The sequence below is a fragment of the Drosophila albomicans genome, chromosome 3 (genome assembly GCF_009650485.2).
Source record: "Drosophila albomicans strain 15112-1751.03 chromosome 3, ASM965048v2, whole genome shotgun sequence".
NCBI lineage: Eukaryota > Metazoa > Arthropoda > Insecta > Diptera > Drosophilidae > Drosophila > Drosophila albomicans.
Window position 1 is genome coordinate 23,041,704 of NC_047629.2, and position 21,288 is coordinate 23,062,991.

A 21,288-nucleotide genomic window follows, 5' to 3' on the forward strand; every position below is an offset into this window, starting at 1 on the left:
GAGGCAATGTCAGCGTCTGTCAATGTTGGCACAAATTGTTTGTCACGCAGTGCAAATACTTCGTGATGTTGCTCTGCTATGCGGCATTATGCGCGATTTATTTTCGAACCAATAACCTCGGGGGCAGTCGAAAGCAGTCGCAGCAGTCGAAGCAGCTACCACAGAAGAAGATGTGGCGACGTGGCAACATGAGACAAGGCAACCGTTAAGAAAAAGGACGCAGATTGTGCCGACGGCACTGAAATACACACGACATCAAATAAAACAAAAAAAATACGACAAGAACATATATAAAAAACAAATAGATAGATATAAGAAAACAATTTGATATTGGCAAACAGACAGCGAGAGACTCGGAAATAAACAGACAAATTTTGTAATTAATGCCATGCGAGTCTCATGTGGAAAGCGCTTTTCACCTGCTAATTAGCTTGAAATGTGTTGCTCAACTTTTTGCGCATCCCAGAATCCATAAGTTTTAATGCATTTTTACGCCCAGTCGCGTGCGCTTCTCATGCTCTCTCTCTTTCTCTCTCTGTCTCTGCCTCTCTTTCTCTATGTCTACGCAGTAATTGAGTTTTATATATATTTTGCATTTTGTTGGCAGAAAGTTGTTTGATTGGCTTTTGCCCAGCCACCAAATTGCAAAATAATTGCCAGAGAAGCGAGAGAGAGAGAGTGAAAGCAAGACGAGATGAGAGTTAAGAGAGAGCTAAGGTGCAGTTGCTGATTGCGAAACAACTTAATTTTATAGAAAGTGACATTGCGGATGGTTGTCAACTATCCTTACTCCATAATACGCTGTTTGCTGCTTGCTACTCGCTGCTTCTGTTCATTACACTTTGCAACTGCAACAACAGCAGCGCCAACAACAATGATGACAGCAAGTTTGTGTAATGTAATTAATTAATTATAGTGAAACAACGCAGCGGCCACATACCAAAACACCAAGTGCTGGGCGGAAGAGAGAAGACAACCCTTGGACAACAGGCACAGAATGTTTCGAGTTGCCTTTCGCCTCCTCCTCCTCCTCCTCTTCCTTCTCCTCCCCCTAGGCATCGCGTATTGTGCGCATTTTATGAGCAGCCCACCACAACAACACTCTCCACTCTCTACTCCACCTGACGCTGCTGGCTGCTCGTCCTGGTCATGTTCGTGTTTGGCCTGTAACTTAATTACAAATTATAGTGCAATTAATTTTGCGGCTGGGGCATTATTAGGCATATCAGGCGTAACACAAAACCGCCAACTAAGAGGCAAAAAAAAAACTAAAACCCTGCAGTTAAATAGCTAACCAGCTGGCAGAGAGAGAGCAGCAATTGGATGCCTTTGGGTAAGTTGATGAAAATTAAAAAACAGCAAAAGCGAAAGCGAAAGAGAGAAAAGTGAATGAAGCAAAGTGACCACAAGTGAAAATGCATGGCAATCTGATATGGCCACGTGTATGCTCGTAGCTATAACGTGCTTGATTCAACTGTTATTGCTTGAGAATACACGTAGTTAACAAAGATTCGCTCTACAAATACCAAAAACTGAAAAATACAGAATAAAAAAAGTAACATCAATTATGTGTTAAAGTCATCAATAAACTGAACTTTGAGCTCACAATTTGTTACGCAAGTTTCGCATGAAGATTGATTACAATGACTCGAGGTAAAATCACAAATATAACATATATATATATATACGGTATACAGTTACATAACGTGTGTGCGTGTGTGTTGTTGTTGTTGCTGGCACTCTCTTAATTATGCTCTGTGTGTGTAAATCAAAGCGATAATTGCGACTTGTTACACTATTTGACACTTCAAAGGATATTTTTCATGAAAGGACATATTAGCTATACAAATGACATGGCCACGTGAGACGCGTGTGTGTATGTGTGTGTGTGTGTGGAGCAGGAGGCAGAAAAACTTCGTTAAGCTTCAGTAAATTATTGAATTACATTGCCCCGAAAATTGACTTTAATAGAAAGTATCACATAATATTCCTTTTCTGTGTGTGTGTGTGTGCCTGCGGCTTTGTGTGTAACAAAAGAGCTAATTAAGATTCATTTCAAACATATGTCCATAACACACACAGACGCACACACACACACAGAGCACAGCACAACACAGAACACCACATATTGTATAATTAGCTGGCGCCGCCGAAAAGTATGCAACGTTTTGTTTGACTTGTGATTAACAGCCGCATTTAAAGACCGGATGGCTGAGCTGGCTGAAATAGAATGTTGGCTGGATGTTGCTGCCTCGTATGACAAGCCTTTTAATAATGAAAACACACACAACAACACACCAACACACTTACACTCTCACGCACATTGTGACACACACAAAGAACAGGAAGCGGAGGGAGTATGATTTGCATTAATGATATGCAAATGATTTGTTTATTTTTTGTGTTGCGACAACATTCGCATCTTTTATTGAAAAGTTTCTCATGCCGAAACAAATGAGCAAATAATAAGCAAATAAGTTGATGAGTAAAAGACGACGCCATCATATTCATACACATTCTTGTATTGATAAGGTTACTCATTTTGTGTGTGAATGTGTTTTCTTTTTTTGGCTGTTAAGATGTTAATCAAAGGCTCACCTTGCTCGCAGTCAGGAGTGTCTTGCAACCACCTTCGGTATCGCGATGCCAAGCGTGATGCCACACCACACACACCACAAAAACACGCACATCTGACGTCTGAAGTCTCGCACACGACGCCCTTGTTTATTATTGTAAATGCTTGGCTTGGCTTGCCTCGGCTCGGCTCACATCAACGAACTGGAAGGAATGCGCATTGACAGCGCCAGTTGCCAGTTGCTCGTTGCTTCAGTTGCTCAATTTTTTGGTGGGAGAGAAGGGAGAGTAGCAATCTCTAGCAACAAGCTACGCCCGTGATGTGCCTCGCCAGACATTTGCATTGTTTTATTTACATACTTTGCCATAAACTTTTCGGCGGGCAACTCCCAACATATCGATGAAGATGATGATGATGATGATGACGGCGATGATGCCAATGCCGTTTGGTTTGGGGATAAGCATGAGACATTGGCATGCATAAAATCTATCAGCAGCTAAAGCTAAGCATTGACTTGAGCATTTAAGACAGACATGCGAAAGAGATTGCCAAACGTCGTCCCTGTGTCTGGTGTTATCATAATCATTATTATTATTATTATTATTACTTTTACTTTGTGTTTTTGCTTTTGCAAAGTTAATGCGAAAACCGAAATATGCAGATCAAGTTCAACTTTCAGCTCTCTTGATGGCGCATAATTTGTTTATCTTTAATTTCAATTAGGTTCACAGTGCGTATACTTACTTTTAAAGAGCCCTTTTTATGTGTAGCATATCAAAGGTGAATTCAAGATTATTCTTCTTTTATCCTTCCCAATAAATTACGCATTTATTTTAAGTGATAAATTGTATAGTTTATGTATATATTTATAATATAGTAAGTTGTAATATTACATATAGTATAAGAAGGGTTTTTTTCGCTTCACATCAAGAGACTGTGAAAATGTTACAGTAGACAACTTTTGTTTTAATTGCTTAATTTGAAAGTCTCAGCAAATGTTGTGTGACACACACACGCACACCCACACACTCGCACACTCTCACACAGCACGCACACAGAGGTGAAATTAAATGAAATATAATACAAATCAGTTGAAAGTTTTTAATTAACTTGCAGCACGCGTCGTTGCAGTCAAACGAAACGTGTTTATTATTAATATACAAAAAAATCATAATAATAATAATCTGACTTTATAGACAATTTAATATTTGACAATTGCAAACTATTTACATACATTTACCGCACTCTTCTTTGTTTTTGGAGGGAATAAAATGCAATATGAAATATGTTTTTTGTATTGTTGCTCAAAGGAAAGACAAACCAATTTCATTTGGCGCATAACCAATAACAAATAAAAGAATATACTCGCATATATATTAACTTAAAACATATAACATTTCCTTTTGCATTAAAATTAGTTCATTAACTGTGTAAAGCCCAGCAGAAAAGCGCATCGAAATTGTGTTTTCCTCACATTCTTTTTTATATATACTTTATTCAGGATTTTGCTAAGCGACTAGCTATAAATGTATAAATGAATAAACTGTAAATTTATTTGCGTCACGTTGCATGCTCATGTGACATATGATAGGAAAGTAAAAATACATTTGTTGCTGGACTTGTTTCGCTGCTAATTAAAATCACGCCGCGTCGCATCGCATCGCCTCGCATCTCGTCGTTGCCATGGATGATACCCCAAAATAAAATAGTATAACACATTAGTTAGTAGTTAAAAATTACTAAGTAACACAGTTTAGCATGCAACCACATATGAAATGTTGTCTAGCCACACACATTACACACACACACACACATACACCCATTCACTCATTCATAAAGATACACACACACAGTCGCATTCATTCGCAGACAGCTTGCATGATCTAGACATAAGTACACCAGACAAATTATCTAAAATTTACTAGCTGTTTTCATGCTTGTTTAACATCTTGTATTTCGGGATTGCCGTACACAATTCCCCCTTCCCTCCTTCTCCACTTCTATTTTTGGGATGGGGGTGGATTGTGGGTTTGTCTTTCTTATTCAGTTGTTGGTTGCTGCGGCTTCTGCTGCTCTTGTCACTTGGTTTGATGTATGTGGTAGAGTTTTCATTAGCTCCCCCTGTTTCTCCCGCTCCTCGGACTCTTTCTCCGACTCCTTCTCTATGTGGTTTGCAATGGCGTCGACATCGTTGTAATTTGCTGTTGACGTGAAGCTGTCGCCTTCTATAAAATCAACTGTTTGCCTGCCATCCATCATTGTGCTTGCGTTGGCTTTGGACTCGGTCCCCAACTCAAACTCAAACTCAATTCCAAGCTGAGTCGCAGTCTGCTTTTGCTCAGCCTTCGCGTCTGCTCTGGATTGTTTTGACGTCGCTGTAGAGGCGGCAGATGTTTCTCTAATTGTTGTTGTTGTTGTTGATGGTTGCTGCTCCTTTTGCTGGTCAGTGGAAATGCTTTGGGCATGCAACAGTGGACTGCTCTGGTTTTCACCTGGCCTCTCTTCTGACGGTTGCGTCTGCTGCGTGCTTCGAGATGGCAAATTATTTGCTAATTGCTTTGCCAATGGCAGACCAAAAGCCTCCGCTTTAGCCTCATTCTCATCCTCAGCCTTAACCCATGTTGTTGCAATAGTTTTTGCTGCTGATGCTGCTGTTGTTGTTGTATCCGGCATATTTATAATATCCGCCGTAGCGGAATTTAGATTTTTCAAAGTCTTGGGCACGGCTGCCTGCCCTAGATTGGAACCCAGCTCATGCCCCAGCTCATGCCCCAGCTCCTGCTTGTCTTCAGATGCTTCCGCTGCTGCCCCAGCTCCAGTGTTTTTCTCTTCAATCCCCTGCTCAGTTGCTCCTGCATCATTGATGCTGTTTATCGTTCTTGCTGCTGCTGTTGCCGTTGCCGTTGCTGGTGCTTCGCATCGTCCTTGTCCATGATTTGATTCGACATCTAAAATATGCAAAGAATGGCAAAGTTAGCAATGAAATAAAGTGAAAATAAAACAGGAAATGACAGGCGCGTTACAATCTACAAAACATTCGTTCGCTCGTTCTCAACTCAAATACTTTTTCGCAAAGCGAATTGAGAAATAATTTCATATTATTGTTAACATACAAAAAAAGAAAGAAAATAAATACAATAAAATGAAACGGGGGAAAAAAATACGAAAAAGGAAAATAGACTACAAAGTGGAGTGAGAGATTTGCCCAGGGGCGACTGGAGTATGGTATGGGTTGCACATATTTATATTTTATATCGTTAATATTGACTGTTTTCATGTTCGAGTGCGGCGCCTCTTTGACATTTATTGCCACTGATTTTTTACACATGCTGCTTGCTACAGTCAAACTTTGCTATAACGAATGCAACTCTATGTAATCAGCTTTTCAATTCAAACAAAAATTGCTTATGCCAGCGGAAATTTCAAATCCTCATAACAAAATTTCCTCACTTAATGCCTTCACAAAATATGTTGCCCACTTTTAAGCTGCAGCTATGCAAGGATTTTCTAAAATGTGTTGCCTACTATTAAGCTGTTATATTAAAATGATTTCTAATGTTAGCTGTTTATGTTATTAACAGCGAGCTGTCAATTAACAGATGCAAGCTGCGGATTAAAAATGTATTGCATACTTTTAAGCTGAACATTATTTGCAGTCCACTAAAATCAAGTATATGTTGAAGATATTAAATTTAAATATAAAATTGACGCTGTTCGTCGTTAGGAAGCTCGACTGTACATTATTTGAATCGCTTCTTCTATTTGGGTTTTTCGCATTTTCCCATTTGCTGACTGCGTTTTCGAGTGCAGCTTAAACGAATATTTAAATTTATCTTTCGCTCGATTACACACGTGTGGGATGTGGGGTGTGCGATGTGTGGCATGCGGCATGTGGCAAGTGTGGCGTTGCATTGCCATGCCAACGCGACCATCGTTATTTGTGGCATTTTGGCCGAAAAATCGTTTGGGCCAGGCTTAAGAGTTAAAGCCGCCAATTAAGCGCAATGAACTGCAAGCAAAAGTTTCCCATTCGCAATGCTCGATAAGTTTTAGTTACCTTCGCTTGGTGTTGTTGGTGTAATTGGTGAGGATGTTGGCGCTGCTGTGGTTGTTAGTGTTGCTGCCGCATTTGCTGCTGCTTGGGCCGCTTCGGCTGCTGCCGTGGCAGCAACTGTTGCCGCTGCTGCTGCGGCTGAAGCAGCTACAGCGGCGGCAGCTGCACGCGTCTGCAGCCCAGGGATGTCAGCCACATTGATGCGCTGAACACGCACATGCATCATTTGCACAGGTCCATGACCCTGGCCCAAAAACACGCGACGCACGGTCGTGAATTGCGGTCCACGTTGCAACCAGCGTCCAACCAACGGCAAACGTCTCAAATTTCCGAAACCCGTTGCATTGTCTGCTCCAGCTTGTTGCTGTGGCTCTGCCGCTCCAGCTGCATCAGCAGCTCCACCGCCAGCGGCAGCTCCAGCTTGCTGCTGTTGTTGTCCCTGTCGCTGTGCAGCCAGTTGACGAAAGAGTCGCGTTACAATGACACGCGCACGTTGCACAGCCGCCTGTTGTCCCGCCTCTGCTGCATCCCCAGCAGCGCCTGCTCTTGCTCTAGCTCCATCTTCAGCTGCAGCTCCAGCTGCTGCTGCTCCTGCGACTCCTGCGCCCGCTGCTGCGCCACCAGCTGCTGCATTTAGTTGATTTCGCGTAATGAAGAAGACATGACGCTGTGCCATAATGGCAGGCAACTCATAACGATGGAAGAAGAACACCATCGAGTGCTGCAAGAAAGAGAGAAGTGGGATCGGGTTGAGTTATGCAATGAGTTGGCTGACACGTGAGCTGCTGCTGTCTACACGTGAGTAGAGCTGAACAGCACAGAACAGGCAGCAGGCAAATAGACAGTCCGAGCGACAGTCGGTGGAGAATAATGCGCTGGATAATTTGTCATGCAGTTGACAGGCGGAAACTGGCGTCAGTTGCGCAAGCAACCGACAGCCGGCAGCCGACAAGCGACAAAGGACAAAGCGTAATGCATCCATAGTTACCTGAATGAATAGATAGGAGGAGAGCAGCGCCAATGTACGATATTGTCCACTGAAGCGATAGTGATACGCATAGAACGCAAAGTGATATAGGTAGAAGAATCTGTAAGCAAACACAACAGTTGAATTAATATCAATAACAGCACAGCAACAACATTCTTAAATTCTAATGGAATATATCCTCCTGAGTGTGTGTGTCGGAGGGGGGAAAGAGGAAGGAGTCGTCAAACCCTCGTCAAGAAATATGTGAGTTATGTAAGTATTTTCAGTGTGTGAGTTTGTCTCTGCAGTTGATAGCCAACGTTCTTCGATGGCTTTCTATTAAATATTGCTAAAATAAAAAGCAACAAATTATTGTTTTCTATTTTTATTACTTTTGCCTCCCCACAGCCCGTCCTTCAAATGTTTTTCACTCGCCTGTGCAAATGCCAGCTAAGCTGTAAAGAAATGGGTCAGACAGCCAGACAAGCGGACCGCAGCAGGACACGCAGACATCTATGACATAAGTAACGCCTTCGACTGACAACAGAGGCACAACAATAACACTTATGACAATTGCTCACTCAGCTGATCGACTACCAAATACTCTGTATAATTAAGGCACTTAAAGCTTAACAGTTTAGGTTCATCTTAATGAATATTAGACATATATTTTATATAATTTCTTACAATATAATTTCTCTACAATTTGCGCTTCTCTTATTGCTTTCGGAGTCTATTTAGGCTATATCTTACAGTTTAATCTTTTATTAGAAAATATTACAAATATATTTTAAATCATTTGCAGCTCTTCGATTTATGCTTCTTTTATTTCTCTTAACTTTTACTAATAATTTTTTTTCTCGCTTCTTTTATTTACAATCTGTCTGTTTAAACAATAAGTAAATTGTATAATTAAGATTAAACTCTACAATTTGTGCTTTTTTATTGCTTTTGTGCTCGATTTAGGATCTTTATTACAATTTAAGCTTCTATAAGGAAATATTAAAATTATCATTTCATCATTTAGTAGCTCTTCGATTTGTGTTTCTCCTGCTTCTCTTGTCCTCCTCATTCCCCTTCTACTAACAGTTTTTCTTAATCAAAAGTGTCTATATATGTACATATATAATAAATTTTGTATAATTTTTAAGAAATATATATATATTATATATTAAATAAGTAATTTGTGATTCTTATATTGCTTTCATCTTCTGCTAAAAGTTTATCATGATCAAAAAAGTGAAGCATTAGTTCAATATAATTTATTTTTTAAGACATGAATGCTCTTTTTTATTTAGACAGTTGTTTAAATAGTTGATAGCTGCTTTGATGTTTTATTATCTATATTACTACATTATTTATCTCTATATCTAGCTAGCTTTCTCTATATCTATAATGTTGCTCTATTTTCATTTGTAACTGATTCTCAATTAAAAGAAAAGTTAAATAGCTTAAAATTTTCTCCAAAAATGTTCATAATTGTTGGTTTTGTTTAAAGAAAAGTGCCTTTAGTTTACAGTAGTTAACTCCTTTTTATCGCTTTTCCAAGAACAACAAAAACATCAGCAGATTCTCTTGCTAACAAAGTTCACAACTATCAATAAATTTTGTTGGCTGTTAATAATGAAAAGTTGAACAAGTTTACTGCTGTGAAACTCGGTCAAATTGCCAAGAGGAGTCGACTGTGCCGCATGAATGACTCGTCGAGTGGTCTAGCCAGGAAAGAGAGTATATAAAAAAGGAAAGAAGAGAAAGAGGAGAACAACAAGTGCCAACACACAATGGCGAGGACACACTCAAGAGGATTTAATAATATAAATAATTGCTGGCCGCTGTTAGTTGAATTGTTGTGCGAGCGAAAAGACAACAAATAATAAACACAATGAGCGACACGCGGCGACAAACGAAGCAATGGCGATGGCGATGGCGATTGCGACGCTGGCTTTATTGATAAGCAGCTGGACGATGGACAATGGGCATAACCATAAACAGCCAAAGAGATGGAGAGACAGAGACAGCGAGGAAGTCGGACAGTCATCAAAGAGCGTCCGAAGGAATTCCAACTTTAATTTATTTTTACAACGACAACGGACGGACATCGTTGTTGTTGTTGTCGTTGCGTGTGGGTGTGGATCACATGGATATGGGCAGGGCATGGCCATGATTGAGTTATGTTATTGAATTTAATTTGAGTTGATTGTGCACACACACCGAGAAAGAGAGAGCAAGATGGAGAGCGAGAGAGACAGTCATGAGAACGAACATCACAATCGACAGCGACAAATGAAGACACACGACACTTATTTGGTGGGTAAGCCTTTTCATAGGCGGGTGGCAACATTATGGACACATCGTGCCACACTCACACACAGAGCCTTGCAGCAATTTCCGCGCTCTCCCCCCACGCAGCAGCAGGCACTCGAGTGGAGACAGTGAAAGCGAACGACACGTAGACAACACTTATCGCTTGTTCGTTTCCGTTTCATTCGTTTTCCTAATGTAGCGTAGCGTTGACAAGCGCCAAGCGGGCGGAACAACCTCGTGCCGCAGTCCTGCCCCTGTCTCTTCCCTCCTGCCCCTTGCTCGTGCCACAACTGCTGCTCCATCTTCGGCGTGTCGCAACGGATGTGCTCCAAGGAAGTGCTATTGGCATTCATATCCTTCGACCGAACGGAAATGAGGGCAAATGATGTTGCAACGCCAACAAACGTCGGGTAGAAAAGGGACTGAACGGCAGGACTCTGTCAACACAACTGTTGCATGTGTGTGTCTGTCTGTGTGTGTGTGTTGGCAACGGCCACAGCAACAGCAACGTTGCATGGTTAAATAAGCAGCCCCAGAGCAAACAACACGCAGACAGCTTTGCTTCAAGGTGCGTCAGGGAGAGTGCGAAAAAAAGGCAGTAGATAGGAAGTGGTATGAAGCATGCTGATCCGATCAGCGTCACAAGTGTTTATTTGTCGCCAGCAAACGAGGCAAGCGGCAACGATGACTGAGAGGAGACACAGACGAAGATGAAGATGAAGATGAAGCTGCAGTTGCAGTTGCAGTTGCAAAAGGGATGCATCTGCAGCAAAGGGCGGCGAATAATGGTTAAAGTGCCCAATGAGCTAGCAAACACTTGTGCCACACACCTTAACGAAGCTCACACATCAGCTCAAAGTGCGTCACAACACACATCACAGCATTAGCATATTGGTTAAACCGATTGAATGAAATGGTTATAAATATGACGCGAGCAAAGTGCTTGCTGCTGCATTAATCCAAGCAATTTGGTTAAAGTGCTGCGATAAATGCCAGCACTTGTTGCAACATCTTCCACGAAACGTTCCCAGCCAAGTGTAGCACAACTTTAGCTAAGCTCTTATGCTGCCAAACAGTAATTATGTTGTCTGCTCTTTTGCCAAAAATGTCTGCTAATCTTTGATAAAAATGTTAACTGTGATTTGCCAATGAATAACATTCTACATATCGTATGATATTAAGGTGAACTTCATTGCAAGCCAGTTGTTATAAAGTTAGAAGAAGATTAATATTTGTAATTAAAAGTGTTGCACTTATTATATTAGAAATTAGTTCCTTTTATATTCTCAACCAGAATGGAACAGTCTAATTATAATCAATAACTTACAAAGATACAAATTTCATCAACAATTCGAATTGCATCTAAAATTCGTTAGCCAATCTTACGGCTAAATTATTTATATATGAGCTTTAAGCATATTTAAATTGGTCTCGAATAATAGTTACAACAATTAAAACTTATAATTGAAAGAAAATTTTCCAAATATTGATAGAAAATTTCATATTAAATTCGTAGCAAATATAGAATTTGATAAATATTCCTGTGATATAAAAATAACACCAATTTTAATTTATACTTTTTTTTATCACAAATTATGTGATTCTTTCTGTTCTTTTAATGAATATTACAAAAACTAATTTTGTTTAGATAATTTAGTTAATTATTAACATAATACAATTTAAATTAGAAAAACGTGAATAGTATTAATTCAATAACATTTTTTTAGCGGAATTTTAAATTTTGGAGGTGTATATTTAATTTCAAATTTGTTCTACTACTTATATAATTAATTTAATTCGATTTTCATAAAATGAAACTGGAAAAATCAGAAAAAGTTTAGAATAAATCAAATCAATTATCAAAGTGGTTTACCGACTGTTAACACTATTAATTAAAAGACTACAGCCAGCCCTGCATATTACGTATACGCAAGAAAAGTGTAACATATGTTGCCTACTTTTCAGCATAAATTTATATAATTAGAAGTTATTAAAAGCGAACTCTTGTTTCGTATTAAACGTTAAGTAAAAGTACCATTGAAATTAATTAAATTGATCTATTGTTGAGCTCAAAGTAATTCTTGTAAAATTTGCATATTGCATAATTGTTTATTTGCATAAATATGACAATGGAATAAAATGCGCCCACTGCGCTGTCTAGACATACGAGTCTGTATATTTCGTTCGTTTTGCGATGTTATTGATGATATGCAGTAACAAATTGATTGAAGCTGCAGAATATCAATTAACACACGCTCTCGCTCTCTGACAATTGTTGTGAAACGTGACAAATGTAAACTATTTTTCTGAATTCGTGATTCACTTAATTGAAATATAACAAAACTAAAGTACTACTGCATGTGAGTGTGTTGGAGTGTGTGTGGAAATGTATATTCATTGATAAATGCGTGTAAACGACCCATTTTTATGCATAAATTCAAGCAGTTCGTTTTGCATAGAAGGGCACGTTGCGCATACGCCACGTTGGCAAACAAACAACGAAATAAACAAACAAACAAGCAACAACAACAACAACAGCAAAAAGAGAAGAGAATAATAAAAAATAAAAAAAGAAGAAACGAACGCAAAGAAAAAGCAAACAAACAGGCAGCCAGCCAAGCCACTATATGCGTATAACAATGAAGCGATTTTGCCTCGTTATGAACACTCATCAACTGCACCTTTGAACAACAAGCGTGTACACACACACACACACCAAAAGAGTGGGCAAGCCACTTCAGGCATTGGCATTTCACTTGGATGGCGAATGGAAGAGAGAATGAGGATTGGGTTCGAGGCGTTGGCTCGCGGACAAAAGTTATGGCAGCAAAACAAACTTGACGCAATTATACTTTGCGTAACATGATCTCAATCAACACGAAAAACAGCAAACAGCAGTCGCAACGCGCGGAGGGCTGCCACGGCGTGAAGGGTTGAAGGGCAAAAGGCCGCATGAACTGACGGGCTTCAAAAGAGGGGAAGGGAAGGAAGAGGGGGACGGAGCAATGCGCGTTGCCAATGGCTTGAACATTGACGTTGATGTCGAGGCTAAACCGCCACCTTTGAGTGCCACCTAGGAGCCAAGTGACGGCAACCCAAGCGAACCCCAAGCACAACTCTGGCAACAATAACAAGCTTGTAAGTTAAAGCCAGGAGAGTGATTGACTCGGAGATACCCGTTGGCCATTTTTAGAGAGTATTAAATAGACAAAAATATAGATGAGTGATCTACAATAATATAAAGGGTTTGTATAGACTTGAAAAAAAGAGGAAAGCATCAAGAAGCTGTATACATTAAAATAACAACTATATTAAAGCAAGTCTTACTTATTTTATTTAAATATTTGCTGGCTGTCTTTTGGCTCTTAGTTTGCATTGTTTTAATTTTTTTAAAATATATGTAGTTGCTATCGCTGTTAGCTGAAGAAATTGTTCAAATAACAATTTCTTATTCGAATCTTCTATATGTAAAAAAAGTTCAAGCACTTTCACCAATAGTTGAGGAAAAAATTTAAATAAATAAATTTCATTTTATGAGAAAGCGTTTAAACAATATTATAGTTCAATGTTCTAAGGACGGCTTAAGTTTAGTTCGATTGTTCAAGAAATTGTATTAAACTACATATTGTAGGAAATTTGTTTTTGAAATTATCTTTAAACAGAAAAATAAATACAAAATTATTCTTAGCTCTAATTAAAGTGCTAATCAAGAGCTATATGTTTTTCACTTTTGATAGTGTCGTACGCGAAATGTTTTCCATCATCATTCAATTTCTGTTAATAATTTGTGCATTTTATTTCGCTTTGTGGCATCGAAAATAAATCTGAACATCTCTTCTAAAATCAAATTTATCTGTCGACAGCCTTGCTATACACCCTACTATCAATATAAATGACGGGCATAACAAGCAAGCACACAAATCTATATATATACATAAAATATAGATGTAGATGTACATCCATATATATATATATATATTTGATGTGTATGTGTAGCATACTTATTTGTAAGTAGGTACGCATAACAAGCGTGTAAACAACAGCCGAGCAAAAGGCGCAGCAGCAGCCAAAAGATTATGCTGGCCGCCAAACGAGGTGGGCGGAGAGGGGGAGTGGCAAGAGGAGTGGTGGCAGCTACTTGAAACGCGCGCGGCAAACTTGCGACTGTTACAACAAGCCGAATCCGAACCCGAGCCCGAATCTGAACCCGAACTTGAACCCGCAACCCAAAACGCCAAACTCAAACCCTTTTTGGCCTGATAAAATTTGCTTTGAAGCCGCCGTCGCCGCCACCGTCGTCGTCGTCGCTGTCGATGCCACGCAATTCCCTTTTGTCTGTCCGTCCGTCTGGCCGCGGAGCACAAGGCGACAGCAACAGCAGCGACAAACAATCTGCGCAAGACTCTCGCGTGGCGTACGTAGCCGGCAGTCATGTTGTTGCCTGCTTCCAGCTCCCAACTCTTAGAGCTCTTAGCTGCTGTAACTGGTAGCTTGTCGCTTGAAGCTTGGGCTGGCTTTTAGCAGCATCTTTCTGCACACACTTTTGCAGCTCATTTAATACGTGTCGTCGCTGTCTGCGCCGTGCCGTGGCAACCAGATTTAAGCACAAAAGAAGCATTACGCGGCACATCGAAGCCACAGGGCAAAAGTCAGAGGAGAGTTGAAGTAAGGAGCATGAAGGGGGGAACTCAAGGTAACCAAGCAGTTTGAGGATGAAAAGGGGTGCCAAATTATGTGGCTCTATACATTTTGGCGCCCGGCTCGTTAAACGGCGATTAACAGCGTTATTTTAAACGTGCCACAAACGAGTCGCTGCTTTGATGCCACTTTAAAAGTCGCTGACGTCGGCAGTCAATTAGCCCAAATACCAAAACACAATCAACGTGGAATGGGAGACGGAGAAGAAGGGGGAGCGGGAGTGGGAGTTAAGCTGCATCATTGCAGTTTTTGTGACAGAGAGAGAGAGAGACTAATTGTGGCTCACACACACACACACACATTTCTGCGCAGATTTCGCAAATGACTTTAATGGCAAACTTGAATGGCAGCTAACCGCAAACAGGCAACCCAAAAACTGGGCAGACAGGGCAAACACAGGATGTACGCAGCAAGCAGCAGCATCAGGAGCAGGAGCAGCCTCTGGGTTGCAAAAAGGATTGCGCAGCAGTCAGGATGCTAACCCATAACCCATAACCGCAGGAGAAGTCGGAGCAGCAGCATCAAGCAAGAATCACACAGAAGGGGAGAAAAGCGAAGCAACTTTCTCTGCCCCTTTTTGCGATTGCTTCAGGCGGTCAATAACAGCAAAATTAAACCGTACCAAAGTACACAGCCCACACACACACGTTCTCAGTGTATGTGTGTGTATGATGAGCTCTGCCAATATGTTTTGACTTTTCACAAAATTAATTTTTACTTGTAGCCAACGTCCGACCGGGAAAAAGAGGGAAGAGCAGCAGGAGTTAGAAGGAAACAAGTAGCAAAAAGGCTGGGACTAAATCTGCATATGCTTCTTTGCCATTCTTTTCCCCTGCTTCATCTGGTTATGAATGCATCCCAAAATAAACTGGGAATGCTCATTTCCTAGGTAAACATTTTCCAAAACTTTCCTTTCACAACAACAATCAGTTTTTTGCGGTCACAAAACCCAAGAATTCCACTCTCCCAGCTCTAAACATTTATGATTGATTTGATTTTTCGCAAAGAATCAATAAAGCAGTCACAACATTTTCTATACAACAGAAAAAACGTGGCATAATAATAACATAACAAATATTTAAAATTGGCAAAGAAAATGATATATTTTGGCTGAATGAGTTGCTACAAATTGTGGCAAAGATGAAACTAAATTTGCAAGCAATTTGGATTTACATAAGTTTGAAATTAAAGTGTTTAAAATTAGGAGGCATTTATCAAATATACAATAAACCATAAATTCAAATATTGCAAAATCTTTGTCTCAATTTACAGAGTTTGTCGACTCTACTCGAATCTAAAACTTTGCAATTAAGCACTTATTATACATACATCGAAAAGATTATATAATTAACCATAAAATCACGCAGATATAACAGACACATTATAACCTCAAGTCACGCAAGCAGTTTTTGGCAAAACTTGCCCTCTAAAATTAACAAAACTTATGAAATCTTTAAGGAACTCGTTGTTAAATCAAAGCAGCTTGTTTAAGGAAGCTGCAGAGCCTAAAGCAAAGCCAGCTTAAAGTTGAGAGGCAACAGACAGAGCGAGAGAGTGAGAGAGAGAGTGGGGAGGAGGAGAAGCACAGGCCACAATAGGGTGGGAGAAAATTGAAAATGATTTGCGGCAATGAATGTTTAATGAACATAAATAGGACAAGTGGACCCAAACAGCTGTATTGACCAAGCCGCATTGATAGCCTTTTAATTCAGGCGCAAATTACGCAAAATCAACACGAAAACAAGCGAACAAGTGGTGGCGAGGAGGGGATGCAAGGGATACAAGGGATGCTGTGGGAGTGAGGGGAGAATAGTGATTGATAAATGCCGGCACATGAATATCTAATGGCACTCATAAACGCAAAACTGGCGGCAAATGGCACGAATAAAGGGAATACTCGAGTGTCTTTTTGAATTATTGATGCGAGAGTCCGCCTTCAATGCTCTCAAAAATGAAAAGTGATGCATAGAGGGAGCAGCAAGTGGAAGGGAGGGAGGGAGTTAGGACAGTTTAGGGAGGCAGGCAGACAGTTACCCAAAAATAATTTCTAGCTCCGCGCCAGCTTCTAAATTATGCAAAGTGCGCGCAATAAACCGCAAAGTAGCCGCCAGTTACCACCGCATCAATCCCTCCCCTCTCCCACTGTCCCCTTTCATCACTCCTTAGTGTAGACTTTTCACTTGAAAAAATATGTAAAAGGGGAAAACGGCAGCAGCAACTGAGGCAACAGCAGTTGTTTTTCCTGCGGCCTGATTGAGTTTTGTTGTTGTGACGTGCGTGGTCATTAATGTTTATAGAGCAGTTGAGAGAGTACGAGAAGTATGTGTTTTTTATAGGCGCTACACATGGTTTAGATGGGCATTATAATTTTGTGGTAAGTGACTTTTCAATGTGTTGAAAATTTAATTATAATAATCGTATGGTTTCTAAGCAGATCAAAGTTTGCTTAATAACTTTATCAAACTCTTTTAAACTGCATAAAATTTAACCAATAAATAATGTGCAGCATTTGAAATGTTTATAATAATTATTTGAAGTATATATTTTATAAATAAAATAGCTAGCTGCACCTAAAATTAGTTATAAGAATCGTGTAGTTGCTACGCAGATTTGCCATGGATTTTATCCTGCTCTCTTCATCTGCATTAAATTATATCATGATTTAATATCATTAGAATTATTTGAAGTATATATGTTATAGTTCAAATATTCAGCTGCATTTACAGGTATGTTGCAGTCGAGCACACTCCTAAGTAGCCTTTTCATTCGTTTTTTTTTTTTGGCATGTTTTCACTTATTTCGTTTCCTATGCGCAGATATTACAAACAAGTTTATTTAAATGTTTGCTAATGGCGCGGCTCAGTTGGGAATGGGTCAGAGAATAGAAAGAAGCAGTCAGAGCTTGGGTTACGCTTGTTAACTTAAGTGATGAAATTCAGTTCTCTGCACCAAAGTGGGGATGGGGAATGGGGATGGGGAAAGGGGGACATAGAGCAGTGGTCTTGGTTGGTGTTGGTCGATTTGCTTTGGCCCCGGGGGAGGCTTGCGCAAGCCAAGTTAATTTTCAAATAACAACCAAACGATACGAAACGAAAACGAAAGCGAAAAACGAACAAACAAAACGAATTGTTCCAGGGAAGCAGCTCTGAGAGTGTGAAGTACAACAACAACAACCACAACAACAGTAACAAACCCCCAAACGAAATGAACTGCTAAGTGCTGGGGCAGCAGCAGCTGGACACCAAAAGGATTGCGTTCGACTTAATGTAATTGAATTTGTCATTTCTCTTCTATCTCTCTCTTGACACAGACAATTGCACAATGATTGCAACAAAAGAAAGTAAATAAATGATAAGACAGACAGACAGATAGACGGCAAAATTGTGTCTACGCACCTGAGCCAATGACGCTTTGTGATGCTTGTGTGCACGCAGATGGCATCGAATTGATCAGCGATCCATACAATCAATATAATATAGAATGCCGTTGTGGTATCGTTAAAGAACTCAGACATGATGGCCTCCATGCCTGACAAAAAAATGCAACAAATTAGTGACAATTTGCAAGCGATTTCAAAATAATTCGTTCAATGCACACCTACTAGCGCCAAAATGACCGTCAAGAGTGGCGCAATGGGAAAACGTGCCGACACATTGTACTCCAGCATTTGCAACAGATCAACTAAAAGATCAAGACAGTATTTAAAAAGTGACTAGAGTTCAAATGCCTTGGTTAATTACCGATAAACACAAAGATCTGATGATGCGAGTAACGCAAAAGCATTGACACCGAAAACGTCTGGAAATGAAAAGCATACAATTAATAGAAAACGACAAGAGTTTAAAGTACAACCAGCGACATACAAAGAGCAGCATGACAGACAAGGCAGCTGGATAGCTGCTCCAAGCTGCCCACCACATGGACACGAAGCGATAATGCTCGCCAGTGATGACGTTGCGCAAATATCCCTTGTTGTCCTCCTTCTCGGCAATTGTGCGCACAGAGGCCATTAGCAAATCATCGTAACTGCAACGGGCAATCAGGTTACATCAAATGAGCTTGACCAGCTGTCAACTGTCCCACTTACCCCAGCAAACGTTTGAGCAAATATCGCGATAACTTGTCGCCAAAACACTTGTTCGTATTCGGATCTAATTGGACAGTTAAGACGGGTATATTGAGACGCTTACGGGTAGCCGCCGAAAGACGCAGATGTCCATACTCCAGCGAGTACTCCACAATGTATTGCTCGTCTAGAAAGGATTTTGAAAATGAGTAACGTAGTCTCTATAAAGTTACCGACTTACCATCATCATCGTCCTCCGTCTTCAACGGTATAGCGCTGGGATGCTCATAGTTGTCCAGCAGATTGATGGCCTCAAAGTAAAAATAAAGCGTCTCATTGCTGTAGGCGCGCACAGGACGCACTGGAGCGCCAAGTTTCCGTAGTATTGCCTCATAGCGTCTCAGTCGATTGTGATTGTCCAGCGTTTGCGGTCCCACATCGTAGTGACTGCAAACAAAGTGAGGCGTTAATTAGCTGAACTAATTAACTTCGTCAGTATTTACGCACTAAGTATGCTTAAGTGATTGCAGCAGCTGCTTGTCGGCCTTGATACCCTCCCAAATGGCACGTTTCTCCGCAAGATATGGTATGATCTCCACTCTTATGACGCCGTCTCGTGGCCAGTTTTGCACTTCCTGCAGACACGAGCAGGGATTCTTTATGAAGGCCGTGTGGACATAGACGAGTGTAAAGAAGAAGACCAACGCCTTGAGAAGCAGCAGATACTCAATGGCCAATTGCACCTTGCTGCGTACGAGATAAAGAGATATCAATTAATAATAAGGGATTACACATGTTGATTAGATACTTGCCGTGGCACTAGCTCTGCGTAGGTGGCGGCAACGCGAAAGTAAATCGCATGGAATAGTCGATCTCGCATATTCATCATGTTATTCTACATTTTGGAAACAAAGATAAGCAGCATTTTAATACGTCTGTGTGCGTGTGCAAGCATGTGTCGGTATGAGTGAGTGTGTGTTGACCTGCTTCTTACCTGCCCTGCACCACCCCCAAGTCCACCTGCAATGATACGATTGCGCCCATTGATATTATTGATTGCATTGACAACTGCGATTTCAGCCGCATTTTCGGCAATACCTCCTGCATCGGCCATGGCTCAGTACGCTGATCAGTCGCTGATCACTAGCTCCAAGGTAGTGTTTAATCAAGTTTTCAGCACCAAAAATACTTCCGTATCTTTTAAGCGACGACCGTCTTCCGCAACGTCAACGTCCCCCAAATTGCTATGTGGTTGTTGTTCCCCGTGTGGCGTCTGTTGCTGTGACTCGTGACACCTTCGCCTAATTTTCAATAGTCTGCTGATATAAGGATTATAGCAATTTAATAAAACTTACTCAAATTGCAATAGCAAAAGACAGAGGCACCTACCATTATTGTGAATTGTTTGTTGTTGCTGCAGCTTACCAGTGTGGCCGTAAGATTAATACGCAAAATGTACCTTTATAAAAATGTACCACTTCCAGTTAAAATATACTAAGAAAATACTTAAAAATAATTTTTCAACAGTTAAAGTAACGAGTTGCAAATAGTAATAATAAAACAACGTAAATTCACTAGACTTCCGATTTAGTTAATTAATATCATTGTCAATCAAGTTAAAAACTAGACATCGTTTGTAAAATATATGCTTAATATATTCAAAATTGTCATGGATTACTGTATACTTATGACGTCACAGCAAAAGAGTGCTACCAACTTGTTTGTGTTCCCGGGGCTTTTTACAACACTGAAAATGTGGCGCGCGATTTGCGCTTTTTCGAACATTAAAGCTTTAGCAATGGAAGAGAAAGAACACAGAAAGCGTTTTAAGAATCAGTTTTTTATTTGTATTTTCTGCAAACCAATGTACGAAATTAAATATCTCAATGCATCGTTTCCATATGTTATAAATAAGCTACATTGAATGTCGTTTAATTTAGTTTTACATTGATTGGTGGTTGTGATTTCTTTATTCATTTTACGTTTCTTTTTTCACTATAGTTTTTCTCATATTTATATATTTATATTTACGCATAAGTATTTTGTATGTTTATATAGCTATGTACGTAGATGTTATTATTAAGCTACAAAATCATACTCATAAAATGAATACAAACTTCGTGTACTTTGCATTTCTTTTACAATTTTTGTCAACAGGCTAATTTAGTTTTCTTTTTGTTTTATGATTTATGTTGTTAGCTTTTAAAAATTTCGCTATGGGATTGTTTAATTGCTTATGTATTTTGTTTTCGTTTTAGCTAGTTGTTCTTGTTGATGTTGTATGTTGTATTTGTAGTATAAATTGTTAAAAATCGCTCACATATTTCAATTCTGGTTCAGCGCGTGTTGCGTGTGTATGTATGTATGCGAGTGAAAGTGTCATGTAAAGCTTACGTATGTTTCTTGTTGTTGTCCTTTTCTTTCTTTGGTGTGTTTAGTTATATAAAAGTTTACATAGGCAGGCATGTGTATGTGTGTGTAGTGTGTGTGTGAGTGAGTGTTCAAGTGTTTGTGTGCTAACTTACAGACTAATACACGCTAAACATTTATTAACTTACCATTTATTAAGTTTGTTTACCATCTTCTCTTTCTTAATTTTTGTTTGTTTTGTCTTTGTTGTTGTT

The 21,288-nt window shown here is 39.9% G+C and overlaps 1 protein-coding gene across 2 annotated transcripts; it reads right to left on the reverse strand.

The window, feature by feature from the left end:
* Positions 1-3,483: 3,483 nt before the first annotated feature.
* On the reverse strand, positions 3,484-20,282 carry LOC117568370 (membralin). 2 transcript variants are annotated; one of them, XM_034248972.2, is made up of 14 exons: positions 20,054-20,282; positions 19,763-19,983; positions 19,659-19,684; positions 19,477-19,559; positions 19,172-19,411; positions 18,906-19,111; positions 18,686-18,851; positions 18,462-18,624; positions 18,339-18,396; positions 18,196-18,279; positions 17,994-18,126; positions 7,618-7,717; positions 6,633-7,350; positions 3,484-5,523 (listed from the first exon to the last, which is right to left on the reverse strand). In XM_034248972.2, exons 2-14 carry the CDS (start codon positions 19,776-19,778, stop codon positions 4,619-4,621), a joined length of 2,898 nt encoding a protein of 965 aa, XP_034104863.1. In that variant the 5' UTR covers positions 19,779-19,983; positions 20,054-20,282; the 3' UTR covers positions 3,484-4,618. The 2 variants fall into 2 exon arrangements, with proteins under 2 accessions (XP_034104863.1, XP_034104861.1); XM_034248970.2 differs by having other exon boundaries at positions 3,485-5,523; positions 19,659-19,983.
* Positions 20,283-21,288: the final 1,006 nt, after the last annotated feature.